The sequence below is a fragment of the Muscardinus avellanarius genome (genome assembly GCF_963383645.1).
Source record: "Muscardinus avellanarius genome assembly, chromosome: 9".
Lineage (NCBI taxonomy): Eukaryota > Metazoa > Chordata > Mammalia > Rodentia > Gliridae > Muscardinus > Muscardinus avellanarius.
The window spans coordinates 63,896,181-63,915,676 of NC_137795.1; the positions used below are offsets into that span (position 1 = coordinate 63,896,181).

The 19,496-nt window shown below is 41.0% G+C and overlaps 2 protein-coding genes across 4 annotated transcripts in view; one reads left to right on the forward strand and one right to left on the reverse strand.

The window, feature by feature from the left end:
• Positions 1-11,023, reverse strand: part of PEX1 (peroxisomal biogenesis factor 1) — a gene marked incomplete at both ends in the record, with an annotated part of 61,598 nt that extends 50,575 nt beyond the window's left edge. For all 3 annotated transcript variants that reach the window (XM_080701375.1, XM_080701376.1, XM_080701374.1), the window contains 2 exons: positions 3,950-4,093; positions 10,895-11,023. In XM_080701375.1, coding sequence (XP_080557501.1) covers positions 3,950-4,093; positions 10,895-11,023 — 273 coding nt within the window. The remainder of the gene's footprint in view (positions 1-3,949; positions 4,094-10,894) is intronic.
• Positions 11,024-11,357: 334 nt separating this feature from the next.
• On the forward strand, positions 11,358-19,468 carry RBM48 (RNA binding motif protein 48; the record flags this gene model as incomplete). The annotated part of the gene is made up of 5 exons (XM_080701389.1): positions 11,358-11,477; positions 11,998-12,188; positions 14,107-14,252; positions 16,444-17,012; positions 19,382-19,468. The coding sequence occupies exons 1-5, from the start codon at positions 11,367-11,369 to the stop codon at positions 19,466-19,468; spliced, it is 1,104 nt and encodes a 367-aa protein (XP_080557515.1). The 5' UTR covers positions 11,358-11,366.
• Positions 19,469-19,496: the final 28 nt, after the last annotated feature.

A 19,496-nucleotide genomic window follows, 5' to 3' on the forward strand; every position in this document is an offset into this window, starting at 1 on the left:
AATAGAGATCAAAGGCATTTATTTAGAAGTATTTAGAACTTCATAGCTAAAAGTAAAATAAAACAAATACTTCTTCATTCTAGTCTCCAGATATGTGAAATGCTATTATGTCTCAGGAAGCTGGGGCCCACTTCTTACTTTCTTTCCCCTGGCACAGGCATTTCTGGGGATTACGGGAGTAAAACCTGGAGCCACTGAGTGTTGGTGCAACCAGCTCTTCCTCTCTGCGTTTGGGGACTGGAGCAGAATTCCCCCAAGTGCCCCATCCTCCTCAGATTTCCCCGCAGCACTGCCTTTTCTCTCAGTTCGAATGGGATGATTGTGGAGGAAGAAAACGCAGCTCCTGTCCATCAAGAAGCTCGGAACTTGTGGTCGCTAGTTCACTTCCTGCCCCTGCTCTTTGGGAGACAGCGTCTTAGTGACACTGCTACAATAGAGAGGCATCAGGACATGTCACTTAAAAGTGAGTGGGAATTAAAAACAAGCAGGACTGTTCAGAGTATTAATTAAGACATCTAAATTAGCAATAGGAAGCTGATGCTGCCATGGGGAGGTGCCAAGTACTCAGAGCAAACTAGACTATAACGTTTTTTTTTTTTTAACCCAGGGGCATTCTACCTCTAAGCTACACCCCCAGCCCTATTTTTTATTCTTTATTTTGAAACAGAGTCTCATTAAGTTGCAGACGACCTCACTAAGTAGCTGAGGCTGGCCTCAAACCTGCAACCCTCCTGTCTCAGCCTCTCAAGTACTGAGATTACAAGCATGCACCACTACACTCAGCATTAAACTATAACTTGCTATGCAACTCTGAAAAAAATATTCCAATTTTCTAGGTCTGTGAAAAAAGGAGCTGAAGTTAGTGATTTCTAAGATCCTTTTGGTACTAAAAGATTAGCACCACATTTTTTTTCTAGCAAAAAAATTAGAGATGGGCATGGTGGTGCACAGCTGTAATCCCAGTAATTGGGAGGCTGAGACAAGAGGATCACAGGTTCAAGGACAGCCTCAGCAATATAGTGAGAAGATTCTCAGAAACCTATTGAAGACCCTGTTTCAAAAAACAAAACAAAAAATAAAATAAAATAGGTCTGGGGTATAGCTTGGAGGTAGAATGCCCCTGGGTTCAATTTCTAGTACCATAAAAAAACTTTTTTTAAATTAGGGTAAGCAGCCAGGCATGGTGGCGCACACTTTTTAATTCCAGTACTTGGCTGGGATAGGAGGATCTGGATTCTCAGACAACCTCAGTTACTTATTGAGGCCCTTTGCAACTCAGTGAGACCCTGTTTCAAAATAAAGAATAAAAAGTAGGGCTGGGGCATAGCTTGGAGGTATAAAGCACCTGGGTTCCATCCCCAGTACTGCCAAAAATAAATATATATATATATATATTAGGGTAAGCAAAGTGTAATGCAAGGCTTATGGATCTTTTATAAATGGCCTATTGACACTATTAAAACATGCATAAACAAAATTATTTTGTATTCAGAACAAGTTAAAAAGGTATAGCACTCTTTTGTACTTATGTAATAAAAAGCAATTTAGCCCTAGCTATTACCATTTTTAAATGTATAGCACCCTAGACTTGGGGGTGATTCTCGTGTCTCAGTCTCCCAAGTACTGGGTTTATAGGCGTGCACCACCACATCTAGCTATAATCCAATTTTTAATATTTCATTCCACATCTGCAGGTTAATTCCTCATCTGAAAAACTGAATCTGAAATCTGAAACTTTTGAGCACAAGTATTTCATATTAGATATACTTAACTGGTAAAATCTATGCAAATATTCCAAAAACTCCAAAACATGAAATACTTCTGGCCTCAAGCATTTCAGATAAGGGATACCCACCAGAATGTAAAGGATTCTAAGGAAGCTCAAAGCAGCTCTTGTCAAGAGAAGCTAAGGACTCCTGGACTAGCCAGTTCACTTTCTGCTCCTATCAACGACTCTTTGGAAGGCAGTGTCTTAGTGGTACTGCCACACAGAAGATCACATGCGGGGAGATAGCCAATACATACTGTTTCTAATATCATTGTGTCCCCTGACTCTGAACTGCAGTCAACCAACCATGAACAGAAAATATTAGGGTGGTAGGGGGTGTGTCTGAAAGTGTACAGACTTTTCTTGTCATTATTTCCTAATACAACTGTTTACAGTGCAATAGGTATTTTAAGTAATCAAAAACAAACATAGGGAGGACAGACATAAGTTATATGCAAATATTACGCCATTTTCTATAAAGGGACTTGAACTTCTAAGAACTTTGGTATCCATGAGCATACTGGAACCATTTCACTGCAGATACAGTGGATGAAGGTACATGAAAAGGTATCTGATATATTTTGTGGAGTAATAATTGCAGAAAATATGTATGATCCCATTCGTTAAATCTTAAAATTCTAGTGAGATGCCCAATAAATAATAAATATTTGTTCTGAGGCTAAGATTAGAGAAAGAGAAAATCAAATTTTTTTATTTTAAATGATAAAATATTTAAGGCCGGGCATGGAGGTGCACACTTGTAATCCCAGTGGTTGGGAGGCTGAGACAGGAGGATCACCACAAGTTCAAAGCCAGCCTCAGCTACTGAGTGAGGCTCTCAGAAAATTAGTGAGACCTGTTTCCAAATAAGTATAAAAAAATAGGTCTGGGAGTAGAACCCGGAAGTAGAAAAGCCCCTGGGTTCTACCTCCAGTACCACCAAAAAAACAAAAAAAGATAAAATATTTATAATCAACATACATCATCTCTACAATTTAATATGATTTAAAAGAAATGAATTAGTGAACAAAATAAAACAAAAAATAGACCTGAGTTCTTAAGCTTTGGGGTTTGTAATTTAAACACATTAAAGTCACAGGCAAGATAAAAATAGAAAGTGATTTTGTAGAATTAATATTTGTCGATGTGATATATATATATATATATATATATATATATATATATATATATATATGTTTTTTTTTTTGGTGGTACTGGGGTTCCTGGAAGCCCTTCTACCTCCGGGCTACACTCCCAGACCTATTTTTATATTTTTTTTTATTTGTAAACAGAGTCTCTTAAGCCAGGGAGGCTGGCTTCGAACCTGTGCGATCCTCCTGTCTCTGCCTCCCAAGCGCGGGGATTACAAGCGTGCGCCACCATGCCTGGCGTCAATGTGATATTTTAATCAAGTAAGGAGCTATGGAAGGTTAGAAAATGCCTATGAAACAAATGAAGTTAAATAATAGTAAGTAAAACCTAATAATTCACAAAGACAAAAAGATTTCATAAAAACAAAATGTGATTACCTGGAAAGTGAGTAAAATAGAAAGAACACAAAATCAAAAAGGAAGCAGGGTAAACTGCAACATAATAACTTAACGACAAAATATAGTCATTTGAATAGCCTAGACTGCTTATAACAGCATAGAAATTAGGTGTCATCTCACCCCTTTCAAAACAATCTGAGCCAAGCCGGGCATGGTGGCGCACGATTGTACTCCAGTACTTGGGAGGCTGACAAAGGAGAACTGGATAGATTCGAAGCCAGCCTCGGCTACGTACTGAAGCTCTCAGCAACTCAGTGAGACCCTGTTTCCAAATAAAGAATAAAAAATGGGCAAGGGGTGTGGAGGTAGAATGCCTATGGTTCCATCCCCAGTACCACACACACACCAAAAAAAAAAAAAAAAATCCGAGCCGGGCATGGTTGTACATGCCTGTAGTACTTGGGAGGCTGAGACAGGAGGATCGTGGGTTTAAGAATAGCCTCAGCAAGTAGTGAGACTCACATCAACCTACCAAGACTCTGTTTTGAAATAAAAATAAGGCTAAGTCTAGCTTGGAGGTTCAATCCCCAGTACCACACATACACACACAATCTTAACTTTTAATTTATTTCTATTCCATTGCTAAATTATGTGATATTAGGAGAAAGTCGCTGTCATATTTTGTGCTTACCTGTCCCCCATTTGAGAGTCCAAGTTTCTGACCAACTTGTCTGTTAATTTCAGCCACATTTTCACCTTGATCATTAAAATGTCTGCCTTCCACCCAGCTCAAGAAAGCAGGCTGATGACCCCAGGATACTTCTATAGCTTGATTCTAGTTATAAAAGAAACAGTAGGGGAAAAGATTTTTAACATTTTTACATGTTTTTCTGAATCCACATAAACTATTACTGCAATCCATACATACAAAGAAAGTTCTAGCTGGGCGTGATGGTGCACGCTTGTAATCCCAGTACTTGGGAGGCTGAGATAGGAGGATCACTGGTTCATGGCCTGCCTCAGCTACTTAGTGAGGCCCTCTGCAACTTAGTGAGATCCTGTTTCAAAATAAAGAATAAAAAATAGGGCTGGGGATGTAGCTTGGAGGTAGAAAGCTCCTGGGTTCAATCCCCAATAAAACGCACACACATATACACACATAAAACACACACATTTTTAAAGTTCATAAAACTACAGAAATGTATTTATACATTAAAAGAGAAAAATATAAAATTTATTATTAAAATAATTAAACCAGGTGTGATGGCACACACCAGTAATCCCAGCTATTCACTTGTAATTCCAGCTACTAGGGAGGCTGGGGCAGGATAAAACATTCAAGGCCAGCCTGGAAAACTTATTGAGCCCCTGTTTCAAAATAAAATAAAAAGGGCTGGGTGTGTAGCTCAGCGGTCGAGCAGTGTAGCTCAGAGGCACATGCAAGTGCCGAGCATGTGGAAGACCCCGGTACAATCCCCAGTGCCTGGAGTGTGGGACAGGGCAAACCATAAAAATGTGTAAGTCTGGGGCCAATGACTAAAGCAGGTGTTTTTTTATGATGAAAGACATATAGAAACTTTGGAAAGTATATGAACTTGGAAGGAAAAAAAGGAATTACTGATATTATCTGCACAAAAAGACAACTATGTGAATAACTGCTGATTTCTTACTAATTATTCCTTTTTTTGTATTGGGGATTAAACCTGGGGGCATTCTACCTCTGAGCTATACCCGCAGACCAAATATATATATATTTTATCTTGAAACAAGGTCTCACTAAATTGCCAAGGCTGGCCTCAATGCTGCAATCCTCCTGTCTCAGCCACCCAAATACTGGGATTACAGGTATGTGTATGTGATTGTAGAAGCATGGAACATGGTACCCAGGATTGAACCAAGAGCATTCTACCCGCGAGTTACACCCAGACCTATTTTATCTGTATTCTGAAACAGGGTCTCACTAGGTTGATGAGAGTCTCACTGCTTGCTGAGCCCGCTTTCAAACCTGCGATCCTCCTGTTGAGCCTTCCAAGCACTGAGATTACAGGAGTGCGCCACCTCACACGTCAAGATGTTTTTAAAGTTACAAATGCTCAAAGTCAGCTCCTCAAGATTCTGATTCAGTAGATCCAAGAAAAGACTAGAACATCTGTATTTTAAAAACCTTCAAGGTAAGTCTACTACATGCCGGAAAACCATTGTCCCAAACCTTCTTCCCATTACTGAATTATCTGTATTACATATTCAATGCTTCAGCTCAAATATTTCAACCTTTCTGCTTTAATAATAATCTATGCCCTCTAACCCAATAATTCTGGGAATCTATCCTACATAACCAGAAATATAACCAGAAATAAAAACAATGTTTTATAAACACAGATGTGCTATTTTAATGTTTTACAAAAATATAAAAGATCACTTTTGGTTTCTAAAAAAACTGAGTACAGACTTCCGGGAAGATGGCGACCAAGAAAAGCGGGGCTTAAGAGCCCTGCTAACAACCAATCTCCATTACCACAAAACCAGCGCCTTTCATAGCCAGAAAACACCATCACCAGAAAAACAAAAAAAACACCAGGCTCCAGAGAGAAAGCGGACTGAGAACAGAGCTCAGGGCCACAGAGGAGACACACGCGCCCGAGGACGCGGCAGCAGCGCCATACTGCCGGCGGCAGCGGCGAACTCATCAGACGGCTACAGCAAGCCAAGGTGAGCCGCTGCGGAACAGCCAGGCAGGATCTTTCGGCGCAGAGAGGATTTAAAGCTCCCAGTGGCTGAGCTCAGCACACGCTGCAGGGATTCAGAGTGGAAATCAAAACCAGAGAAGAAAAAATACGCCAGCCTCATGGCCGAGGGCGTGGCTGCGGCGCCATATTGCCACCGGCGGCGGCAGCAGCAGTGAATTCGCCGAATCCAGTACAGCTACATCTGCGTACTCAAGAACAGTGAGTCAAACTGCGGGCCACAGAGGAGAAATCCCAGTACTGTACCTCACTGTACCCAGTGAGGGAGTGGTGGTGGCAGAGATATCACACCATAGGAGAACGTGCAACCTGGCACCCCCCATAGTTTAAAGCAGCCTCTATCGACTCCCTGGGTCGGAGACTCTGTGATAAAACCCAGTAAAGGAGTAGTGGGGTCTGAGATACTACTGACTCGAGATCCAGAACACCTTAAGTGAAGTCATAGTGACCCAAGGGAAGAACCCAGAGAAGGCACAAGCATCCGAAATCATGGGAAAGAGGAATAATACTGGAGCAATGAATACCGCCCACAACTCCACAACATCAGAACCCGATAAAACAGAAAATCAGAGATTTCTAGAAGATCAAATCAGGAAAATAACTGTAGAAATAATAGAGGTGCTTCGAAAAGAACTCAGAGAGAGCCAAAAAGAGATAAAGGATGCAATTAATGAAGTAAAGGCCTCAATTCAAAGCACAAACAACCGATTAGAACACATGGAGAACAGAATCTCGCTCTTAGAAGATGAGCAATCCAAAAATGAACGCATAGTTTCTAATCTAGAAAAAATATCCGACAGCAGGAATCTGACATTGAGGAAATATGGGCCCATCTTAAGAGAGCTAACCTAAGAATAATTGGAATAGAGGAGGGAAAAGAAAGTGAAACCAAAGGGATCAACAATCTCTTCAAGGAAGTAATAGCAGAAAATTTTCCAAACATAGAGCAAGAGGTTGATACACAGGTCCAGGAAACTTATAGAACTCCCTTTAGACAGGATCGGAGAAGAGGATCCCCACGCCATATAATTGTCAAAATGACCAATGTGGAAGCCAAGCAGAGAATCTTAAAGGCAACAAAAACAAAGGGCCAAGTGACATTCAGAGGCAAACCAATTAGAATCACTCCAGACTTCCCAAACCAAGTCATGAGAGCCAGAAGGGCTTGGAGTAACATATTCCAAACTCTGAAAGAAAACAACTTCCAGCCAAAAATTTCCTATCCAGCAAAACTTTCTATCAAATTAGATGGAGAAATAAGAAGCTTCCATGACAAACAGAAACTGAAGGAATTTATGTCTTCAAAACCAGCGCTAGAGAAAATACTCAAAGAGATTAACTACAAAGAAGAAATAGGTAACACTCACCAGAACCAGAGAAACAAGATTTTCCATCCAACAGACAACTAAGATTGGTTATCTGTGGAGATTCATTATTTATGTTAGTCTTTTACCTATCTCTAAATTGTATTGTTTGCCTTTATTGTTGCTAACTTTTAGGATTTCTAGTTGGGATATTAATATACCTTCAGATATAGCATTTGGAAATATTTTATCCCATTCTATTAGTAACTTTTAACTCTGTTTACATTGTCTTTGGATATACAATACTTTTTTTTTATTTTTTAGGGAGTTTGTATATTCTTCTGTTGCCTGTGCCATTGAAATCATATCCAAGAAATCACTGCCAATTTCAATGTTGTGAGGTTTTATGACCCGGATTTTCTCCTAAAAGTTTATAGTCTTAAGATTTATATTTAGGTCTTTTATCTATTTTGAGTTAATACTTGTATGTGGGATTAGGTAAGGGTCCAATTTTATTCTTTTCCATGTAATTATTATTTTTCAACAATATTTAGTTAAAAGAATATTATTTCCACCACCAAATGTTCGTGGAAACCTTGTCAAAAATAACTTGACAATATAGGGAAGAATTTAGCTCTAGGCTTGTATTTAACTCCAATGGTTTATATATCTGCCTTTAGAACAGTACTACACTGTTTCAATTATTGTAGCTTTATATGGTTTGAAATCAGAAAATATATATCTGCTAGCTTTGTTCTTCTTCAAGATCGTTTTGGGTATCTAGAATTCATATTCCATATTAGGATAGATTTTTTTCTGAAAAATAAATATATAAATATATGATAGTTTCACCAAAAAAACAGAAAAAAATATGCTCTGGTAAGAAAGAAAGCAAAAAGAAATATTGAAATGTTATCTTTAAATCATCAAAAGCTTGGCATCAGACAAATGAAACTGTTATGTGAGATTATCATTTTTAATTTTGGATATTGCTATAATACTAGATGTCAACCACTAAGCCAAGCATGGGAGGGAGGGATGGGGAGAGAATGGGGTGGGGATCGGGTGGGGACTGACTGAACAATGTGTGCATGTATGTCTACAAAAGTTTGTATCCCACTATGATGTATGAATACAGTGCACCAATAAAATAAAATTAAAAAAATAAAAATTTAAAAAAAAATAAAAAAAAATAAAAAAACTGAGTACAATTTAATTTGATGAATCACAGCGAACAACGAATATATTATGACAAGTGTGAGTTAGAATATTAACTATTAAGCTGGGCGTGGTGCCGCACGCTTGTAATCCCCGCGCTTAGGAGGATGCGCAGGAAACAGAGACCTTGTTTCCAAAAATAAAATAGGTCTGGGAGTGTAGCCCGGAGGTAGAAGGGCTTCCAGGAACCCCAGTACTACCCCCACACGCACACACACCAAAAAAAAAAAAAAAAGAATATTAACTATTAAAAGTCCTTTTAGCAAATACCAATAATAATATCATATGAAAAGTGCAGGATACAAAATTGCATACACATATGTGCACATGGGACCTCCTTTTGGTTAAAAACAAAAATCAGAAACAAATCAGGAAGATTTGATCCAAACCTGTGTGTGTGTGTGTGTGTGTGTGTGTGTGTGTGTGTGTGTGTGATACTAGAGAGGGAACCCCGGGGCATTCTATCTCTGAGCTACACCCCCAGCCCAAGTTTTTTCTTATTCTTTATTTTGAAATAGGTTCTCACTAAGTTGCTGAGAGCCTCACAAAGTAGCTGAGGCTGGCCACTAACCTGTGATCCTCCTGTCTCAGCCTCCCATGTACTGTTATTATTAGTGTGCGCCACCAGGCCTAGTTGAGCCAAACTTTTTGGTAGTGCTGGGGTTTCTGGATGCCCTTCTACCTCTGGGCTACACTCCCAGACCTATTTTTTATACTTTTTTATTTGGAAACAGGATCTCTTAAGCCAGCACAGCTTGCTCAATCCTCCTGTCTCCGACTCCCAAGCGTGGGGATTACAAGCGTGTGCCACCACACCCGGCTCGATCCAAACTTTTAATATTACTTTTCACTAGATTTTAGGATTATGAGTAACTTTTATTTTCTTGCTAATAATTTTTATAAAACAAATGTATTACTTTGAGAATTTGGGAAAAAATTTGGCCTATTCAGCTGATATAGGCTAAGAAAGAATAACAATTTGTTCCAGAGCTGAAGGAATTCAAAATCAAAATAAGTGTGTGTGTGTGTGTGTGTGTGTGTGTTTTACTGGGGATTGAACCTAAGAGCATTCTACCTCTGAGCTACAATTCTCAGCCCGATTTTATTTTTTATTTTGAAACAGGGTCTCACAAAGTTGCAGAAGATATCTTTAAGCTGGTGAGGATGGCCACAGACCTGTGACCTCTGGTCCCAGGCTCCCCAAGTGGTGGGATTACAGGTGTTCGCCACCACAACCAGCTAAGACCACTAAATTTTAAAGCACTGATGAATATAAGAATCACATCTTAGGATCAAATTATTAGTTACTGTAAGTTTCTTATTCATTAGGTGAGGAGCTTATTTCTATAAACTAACTAGATTTGGACTTGAAGACATGTTGAAAATCTCCACCGAAATCGACAGAGCACCTAGCCCAGTTCTACCTGGATATTGGTGGCAATGACTAAAGACAGAAGAAGGCTCGTCAGGGGCAAAAGACTGTCTACTTAGTGAAAGTTAATTAAGAATAAAAAAATGAAAGAATTCTGTTGAATTTTATTTTAAAACACAAACCAAAAATATCTAGAAAAAATAATTATACCGTAAGTAGGCCAAGAGAAAAAGATAGAATTCTTGAAATTATTACAAACTCTCAAAATATTTTGTGCAGAGATTAGTCAGTGGTGGGTACCATGCATCCAAGACTTTTGAAGATTTCAAATATTCTATTCTTTTGCATGAAAAGGTGGATGCTCGTTTCTCCACTAGTGGTCAAAACTGTGAAACACTATGACCACAACCTCCGGACGGGTGACCGGTCACAGATGTCCAGTAATCCTAATACTCTTAGTACTAGCAGTAATTGCTCCAGGAATCTTAATACTACCTACGTGCAGGTATGCATAAATCCAGTGCACATCCGGGCACACCTGGGTTGTGTCGGAGGGCCGGCAATGCGGGCAAGAGCTGTCATCTTATTCACCTTTCCCGCTCGCAGGACGTGGCGCTCAGTCCCTGTTAACCACCAGGGGCTCAACAAACCAAGTGCCCCTGCAGGCCCGACGGCAGCAATGCAAGGACTTGGCATTCGCGGGCACGGAACACACTTTAAGATTGAGGGAGGGGAAAAAACGCGTTTCAACCTGGAGCGAATATTTCTGAATGCAAAGGGAGAATACTCTGAATGTTCCTAAGCCTAGTGTAACCGAGCTAAAAGACCTGGAATGAGTCCATCCCACTGGGCAGGGCGGGGGTGGCTCGGACGGGGGTGCTCGGACTGCACCCGGGCGGTCCCCGGCGCGGTCCCGGCTTCTGCCCGGCGGTTCGGGCGGCGGCCGCGTCCCGGGGAGGCCCGGGCTGCCGTCCGGGCGACTCGGGGCCGCGCGTTACCTGCAGCAGGTGCAGCTGGGCCACGAGGCGCCGCGGCAGATGGAGGAAGCAGTCGCGAGCATTGGTGAAGACCACCGTCACGGCCGCCCCGCCGGCCCCCGCACCCGCTGGACGATCGCTGCCCCACATTTTCTCCCCAGCTCCGGGGCTGCACGCCTCGGCGGCTCCCGCCCCGGGAGGCCGAATGCGTCGGAGCCCGAGAGATCGATCGGCCCTGCCCCCTGCGGCTCCTCCCACGCCCCCGCGGCGAAGGGGCGGGAGCAGCGAGCTTCGGTCAGCCTCGTAACGTCTCCGCCGAGCCGCTAGGGGGCGGCAGCTCGGTCCCCGAATTCTCGTTCTCAGGAAACGATGGCCGATGCTGTCGATTTCCCAGCCAATCCTGGCACGGCTTGACCCAGCCCCCGCTCTTATTGGATAAAAGGGAGCTCCGTAAGGCGGATGTTGTGATCCCTAAGGGACCAAAGCCGGCAAGATGGCGTCGAGCGACCGGCAACTTGGAAGTTTATTCGACCACCACGTCCAGAGAGCGGTATGCGACACGCGGGCCAAATATCGGGAGGGCCGACGGCCTCGCGCTGTCAAGGTAAAGTGATTTTGGTTTCATTCTCTGTCTTCGGAACCTTTATGGGAGCTCTAGCTCCGCCTGTCTAGCCTCCATAAGTAAAGGTATACATAACAAGGCTGCTGTCAGATCCGTTTCTCATTGGAGTTGGCATGAGGAACCTGGCTCAGGTACCAAAGGTTATCACGACCCCTTTGGTAAACTATTAGAACGTTACTCCTAGAGAAGAGGGCTTTGAATTCTTGTGACTTCCACGTTTACAGTAGTGCTTATTACATGGTTAGCACTCAGTAAACTTCTTCCAAGCCAATTTCTGGGAAAGATGTCGAGTGCGGATAATCTGTTTTGCACTTTAGTACGGTACACTCATACGTGGAATATTCTTTATGGAGAGAGAATGACAGGTTTTTAATGTTTTGTGTGGTTTCTTTGCAGGCCCAGTTAACAGAATATTTCTCTTTTTCAAAGATTTTTTTAAAATAAGAGCAGATATGGCTTAGGCTTATTTGTGAAATTCGTGTAATGAGTCTGTCTCTTTTAGGTATACACAATCAACTTGGAATCTCGGTACTTAATAATACAAGGAGTTCCTGCCGTGGGAGCAATGAAGGAATTAGTTGAGCGATTTGCTCTATATGGTGCAATTGAAGAATATAATGCTCTAGATGAGTACCCAGCAGAAGAATTTACAGAAGTTTATCTTATTAAATTTATGAATTTGCAAAGTGCAAGGTAATACACAAGTTACTTCCTCCATCCCTATTGTTATTATATAGGCCCCAGGATTTGCTCGTTAATACCTGAATGAAGTATGAATTATTCCAATACCTAATAATCTCTTATCTTTCTACAGCCTTCCTACCTCCCTTCCTTCCTTCCTTCCTTCTTTCTTTCCTTCTTTTTTTGTGGTGTGCTAGAGATTTAACCCAGGGCCTCACATATGCTCAGCAAGCACAACCACAGAGCCACATCCCATCCCTTCCTGCAGTGTTTTTAAAGACAAGCCTTACAAAATCACTATTTCCATTCCCTCATTCCCATGATTAACAGTTCTCTATCCTGTAGTATAGCATGGTATAGTAGTATGGGTTTGAAGTAAGTTTTCTAATCTTACTGCTTACTAACTTCATGACCTTGGACAAGTTTTAACTCTGCTCAACCCACTTTTCTTCTTCTTAATTTGTACAGTAAAAAGGCCATTTCTTGAGACTATATGAAGATGATATGTGTTAGTGGACATGAAGGGCTTAGAATAGTGCTTCCTACTTAGAATATGGTAAACCTTAGCTCTTGCAGTTTTTATTGTTATACTCTATGCGAATTAACCCCATTTTCTGCAGACTTCTATATGACATAAGCCTTCTGCTCTGGGAAAGCTGAATATGCAGTGCCTTACCTATTTTTATGCTAAATTCTTTTCTCATTTCTATTCTGATCTAAGACCATCCATCCCAGGATTTTACCATTCATATTTCTCTGCTGTACTACCAGTGACACAGTCTGCTATTTCATGGGGTCTGTGTTATTCTCAGGCTTCTCTTATATGTAATCTCATTTTCCTAATCAATTTGACCTTTCATTGGAGTTAGAGAACTATATTTTCTAGAGCTTTAATTCTCATAGCACCTGATAAAGTAGGGTTATAGAGTAAGATATCTGGATTTGAATCCTAGCTCAACAAACTAGTACATGAACATGACCAAGTTGTATAATGTTCCAGTACCTCAGTTTCATTATATGGTTGTTAATGAGATTTTATTTCAAGTGAAGCAACTATGATATTGCCTGGTATGGAATAAGATTCAATAAATAAAGCCAGGTGCTGTGGAGTATGCCTGTAATCCCACTACTTGTGAGGCTGAGATAGAAGGATCCCAGGTTTGAGGCCAGTCTTAGCAATTCAGTGAAACCTTGTTTCAAAATAAAAATATAAAGGGTTAAGGGTAGAGCTCAGAGGTAGAATGCCCCTGGGTTCAATCCCCAGTACCAAAAGAAAAATCTCAATAAGCATCTGTCACTATTTTCCATATTTTTCTGTATCCTTAGATACAGAAAAGCTTATTATAGTTCTTGTCTAGTTATAGCTGTCCAATAAGTATTTATTGAATGAATACCATTCTTTTTGTTTTCACATTGACTAGCTGTTATATATTCATCGTTTTTTTAGTTATGAAGAATCAGTATTTTAATTTTTTGTTTGAATCCTAATATAGGAACACTTTAGGCTGAAAAGGCAAAATGCAGTATAAATTAACTCTCAAAGGCCGCTTAACATAGAGAAAAGCTTTATTTCATGACCACCGTTTCTGTACCTCAGAATAACCAGCAGATCTTAAGTTGGTTGAAGAGTCTGGATACGTGTAGATGACTTAGCTCAAAACTTGTTCACACTATTAGAAGGGGGAAGAGAAGACATCCTGGATTAAGAATACATCTGGATCAATAGGGCCAATTACATCCACAAACATAGCACTTTAATTCCCAATCCATAGGATACACACACACACACACACACACACACACACATTCTCGCTCACTCACTCGCTCTCAACAAAATGTATTTTGTGCCTTAGATTGATGTATTCTGGTTAAGCTTTCATCATAAGTAAAACCATATTAATAAGCCATGCTATTATGTATTTCTGTTTAGGATAGCCAAGAGAAAAATGGATGAACAGAGTTTCTTTGGTGGATTGCTTCATGTGTGCTATGCTCCAGAATTTGAGACAGTTGAAGAAACTAGAAAAAAGTTAGAAGACAGAAAGGCTTATATAGCAAGAATTACTAAAAATAAAGGTATGGAAAGTTACTGAACACCTCCTATACCGTAATGCACTCTGCCAGGTATTCCATCATGGTGTTCCCTGCCTACTGAGGAGAGGCAAGTAAATGATCCCAGTATTCAGTAACTGCAAACCACAGGGCTCTGTGGAGCACTGTATATAATTTGGGCTGGAAAGGTAGAGATGTAGTTTCCTGGAAGATTCCCTACAGGATGTCAGAGGTGGTTGAGATTTTTGCTTTTGTTTTGTACCTCTGAGCTACACCCCCAGCCTTTGACTGAGTTGTGAAGGATAGTAAACTTTACCTAAGAGAGAAAGAGTTAGGTTTTCCAGGCAACATGTTTAAATACCTAGAAGAATAAGCCTCTAAGAACCTTGAACAGTACAGGATAACCAAAGTACAGAGATTTCATTGATAAGTAAAATTAAAAAAGTAGACAGGATAGCTGGGTAAAGTGGCATATGCTTACAATCCCAGTACTTTGGAGGCTGAGACAATAGGATCCCAGGTTCACAGCCAGCTTCAGCAATTTGGTGAGGCCCTCTGCAGCTTAGACCCTTTTTCAAAATAAAAAATAAAATAGGGTTGGGGGTGTAGCTAAGAGTACAATGCCCCAGGGTTCAATCCTCAGCACCAAAGAAAATTAAGAAAAGGAGAAAGAAAATGAGTCACAAAGGGCCGTGTGCTCCATGCAACACTTTTTTGAAAACTCCATGCTTTCACTTTTTAAAAAAAACTTATTATGGAAGCAGAGCGTGGTGGCACATGCTTGTAATCCCAGCATTTGGAAGGCTGAGACAGGAGGATCAAGGTCTCAGACAGCCTCAGCTACTTAATGGGCCCTTTGCAACTCTGTGAGATCCTGCTTCAAAAATAAAAAGGCTAAAGAATAGGACTGGGGGTATGGCTTGGAGGTACAATACCCCTGGGTCCCATCCCCAGTACTGCAAAAAAAAAAAAAAAAAGTACTGGGGGTAGTGTGTAGCTCGGAGGTAGAATGCCCCTGGGTTCAATTCCCAATACCGCCAAAAAAAATTATGGAAATTTTAAAATTTCAAGACTTAAGATAATGTACCTCTCAAATATTAATATCAATAGCTATCAATTTCATCTTTGCCACACTTCCCACACCCCACTCTGCTGGTAGTCTGCTTTTCGGAGTGTAGACCAGACAGTAGGCCTGTACGGGCCCTAAAAGTGTGCCAGAATAATGTTTGCTTTGAGAACTATCAAACACTGCACAGCGTGATAACATCCATATAGTAGAAAGGTCTGAAGCTGTAAAAAAAAATAAAGCTTTCTATGTGGTGACATGGAAGAACTCTCTAAGATCTACAGCTAAGGAATAAATGCAAACGTGCAGAGGAATAGATGTTTCATATAGCCTTTTGGTGGGGAAAGGAGAGGTGGGTAGAGGAGAAAAATAAGGCATTCTGGACAGATAAATAAAAATAGTGAATACATACAGGGGGAAACAGGCACATGGCAACAAGGAAAAGATGGAACATGACACTAGATATATTTTTGCCTTCTTTTTGGTGGTGATGCTAGGGATTTAACCCAGGGGCATCCTACCTCTGGGTACAACCAGAGGTACACCCCCAGCCTTTTTATTTTTATCTGGAAACAGTTTCTTACTAAGTTGCTGAGGCTGGCTTTGACCCTACAACTCCTGTCTTGGCTTCCCAAGTACTAGGATTACAGGCTTGTGCTACCATCCCCAGCTTCTTTTTATCCTTTAAAAAAAAGCCTTAAAGCTATATGAATGTGTCCTCTGCTCGAGAAATAAATATTTCAGAGTAGAATTTGTTAACATTTTAAAGTTTAAGATTATTATTCTGAGGTGGGCATGGTGGCACACATTTGTAATCCCAGTACTTGGGAGGCTGAGACAGGAGGATTGCAGGTTTACAGCCAGCTTCAGCTATTTAGTGAGGCCCTCTGCGACTTAGTAAGACCCTGTTTCAAAAATAAAGAATAAAAAATAGGGCAGAGGTTGTAGCTCAGAGGTCGAATGTCCCTAGGTTCCATCCCCAGACCCACAAAAAAAAAAAAAAAATAGGGCTGAGAGTGAGCTGGAAGATGGAATGCTTCTGGGTTCCATCCTCAGTACTGAAAAAATAAAATTATGATTCTGAATGATAAAAGCAGTCAATGAGCCATTTGTTTTCCTTCCCCTCAACTTTTAAACTACAATATGAAGACTATTATATGACAAAGAAGAAACTGGTTCCAGAGCATGCAGACACAAGAGATTTTAGAGAAGACTTCCACTCAGACACATCTGGACTGGGCACAGCTGCTTTGAATACTTCTTCTGGGAACTCAGATCCTTGTCTTCCTTATTCTTATGAATTGCCTTTATGTTATTTTGCTTCAAAATGTACTTGTTCATCTGGGGAGCATATGAGCAGAGCATCAAACTCCTGTGAGGATGGTAGAAACGATAATGAAAAGGTGAAGCATTGTAACCACAGTGATTCTTTGCAAAAAATACCCATGAACACTTTTAAAAATTCAGTACCCTGCTCTGGTGCACAAAAGGCCATTATGCCTTCAGGGGCAATTGACAGATTTATGCCTAGAACAACACAACTGCAGGAACGAAAACGAAGAAGAGAAGATGATCGTAAACTTGGAGCTTTCCTTGAAACAAGCATGAGCAGTGATGAGGTTCTGATTGGACCTAAGTTACCAGACATACCTAAAGTGGATCTGCAGGACGACTCCTTGAATACGACGGCAAACTTGATTCGGAATAAGCTTAAAGAGGTAAGGTAATTTTCAAGAACTATTTGAAGAGACTATTTGGTTATAGGACTAACAACTAAATAGAAAAATGTAAGCCGGGCGTGGTGGCGCACGCTTGTAATCCCCGCGCTTGGGAGGCTGAGACAGGAGGATCGCACAGGTTCAAAGCCAGCCTCAGCTACTTAGTGAGGCTTTCAGCAACTTAGTGAGATTCTGTTTCCAAATAAAATAGAAAATAGGTCTGGGAGTATAGCCTGGAGGTAGAAAGCCTCTGGGTTCCACCCCAGTACCACCAAAAAAAAAAGAAAGAAAAGAAAAATGTAGGAACTATGGAACTGCACCTCTTTTTTACTCTTTAGTTTCTTGTTTTTTTGTGGGAGTGGGGATGTTACCCAAGGGCATTCTATCTTCAAGCTACATCTCCAGCCATATTACTTTTTTTTTTTCCTATGGGTCTGGGAATGGAGCCCAGGGGCATTTGACCTACAAGCTACACCCCCTGCCCTATTTTATATTCTTTATTTTTGAAATAGGGTCTCACTAAGTTGCAGAGGGCCTCACTAAGTAGCTGAGGCTGGCCTTGAACCATGATCCTCTTGTCTCAGCCTCCCAAATGCTGGGATTACAAGCCTCTGCCACCATGCCTGGATTTTGTTATTTTTGTGTTGTTGGTATTGTTTGATTTTTAAAACATGCCTAGTTGTCTAGGCTGGCCTTGAATTTGTGATCCTCCTGCCTTAGCCTCCCAAGTAGCTGGAATTAGAGCCATATATTAGGTATGTATATTTTACTTACCTAATCCCCCAGGACTGAATCCAGGGTCATTCTACCTCCACACTACACCCCAGCCCTTTTTTATTTTCTGTTTTGAAACAGGGTCTCAACCAGGTTTGAGAATCTTGTTATATTGCTGAGGTTGTCCTCAAAACTGCAATCCTCCTCTCTCAGCCTCCCAAGTACTGGGATTACAAACATGGGCCTCCGTGCCCAGCATGACACTTTCTTATGTATTTTGTGTTCACTTTTTTCCCTAGGAAATTGAGGATGCTACAGCATTTTCTCATTTTTCCAAATTATTCATCCCCCCAAGCATCCATGTTTCTAAGTTTATGAGACATTTTTAGTGTCTCAAGAATGCCATATGAGAATACCTATTTATATCTGTAAATTATATCATGATTTTAAGTTGGGCATGGTGGCACGTGCTTATAATCCCAGTACTTGGAAAGCTGGGACAGGAGGATCGCAGGTTTATGGCCAGCCTCAGCTACTTAGTGAGGCCCTCTGGAACTTAGTGAGACCCCATTTCAAAATAAAGAATAAAAAATAGGACTGGGTATAATCTGGAGAATGCTCCTGGATTCAATCCGCAGTACCATACACACACACACACACACAAAAAAAAATATCAAGTAGCCGGGCGTGGTGGCGCACGCTTGTAATCCCCGCGCTTGGGAGGCAGAAACAGGAGGATCGTGCAGGTTCGAAGCTAGCCCCGCGCGCTGGCTTAGGAGACCCTGTTTCCAAATAAAAATGTAAAAATAGGTCTGGGAGTGTAGCCCGGAGGTAGAAGGGCTTCCAGGAACCCCAGTACCACAAAAAAAAAAAAAAAAAAAATCAAGTGACTTTAGAGCTATAATAGAATGCTCGAGGAGAGTGTATGTTTACTTTTCCCCTTCCAGGACCTCACATATATTGAGAAAGTACTCTACACCCACAGCACCCTCTCCATTTTATTTATTTATTTATTTATTATTTTGCAGTTCCGGCTGGAATGGAACCCAGGGGCAGTCTACCTCTGGTCTACACTCCCAGCCCTATTTTTTAAATTTTTTAAATTTTTTTATTTTTTGGTACTGGGGATGAAACCCAGGGGCCTTCTACTTCTGGGCTACGCTCCCAGGCCTATTTTATATTTTATTTGGAAACAGAATCTCATTAAGTACCTGAGGCTGGCTTCAAACCTGTGCAGTCCTCCTGTCTCAGCCTCCCAAATACTGGGATTACAAGCATAAGCCACTATGCCCAGCTTATTCTTTATTTTGAAACAAGGTCTCACTAAGTTGCAGAGGGCCTCACTAGTAGTTGAGGCTGTCGGTGAACCTGTGATCTTCTTTTCTCAGCCTCCGAATGCTGGGATTACAAGCATGCACCACCACACCCTGCTCCTCCAAATTTTTTCTTGGCAAATGGCTTCAGAAATTTTATTCCCATCAATATTTAGAGAGAAAATATTGCTCTGGTCATCAGCTGTCCCTTGAACACAGACCAACTCTGTCTCAAAAGTGCTGACGAGGATTGAACTATTAGATGTATTGCCTGTTTCTTCTAGCAACTTATTTACACTATAAAAACTAAATTCCAGTGGCCCTTTTTTCTTTTCCAATTAGGTCATTTCATCTGTGCCAAAGCCTTCAGAGAACAAGTTGGAAGATACGCCTACAAGCCGTCCATTAAAACAGAGAAGAAGAATATAGATTGCCAGTAGCAATTTAACATTTTCTG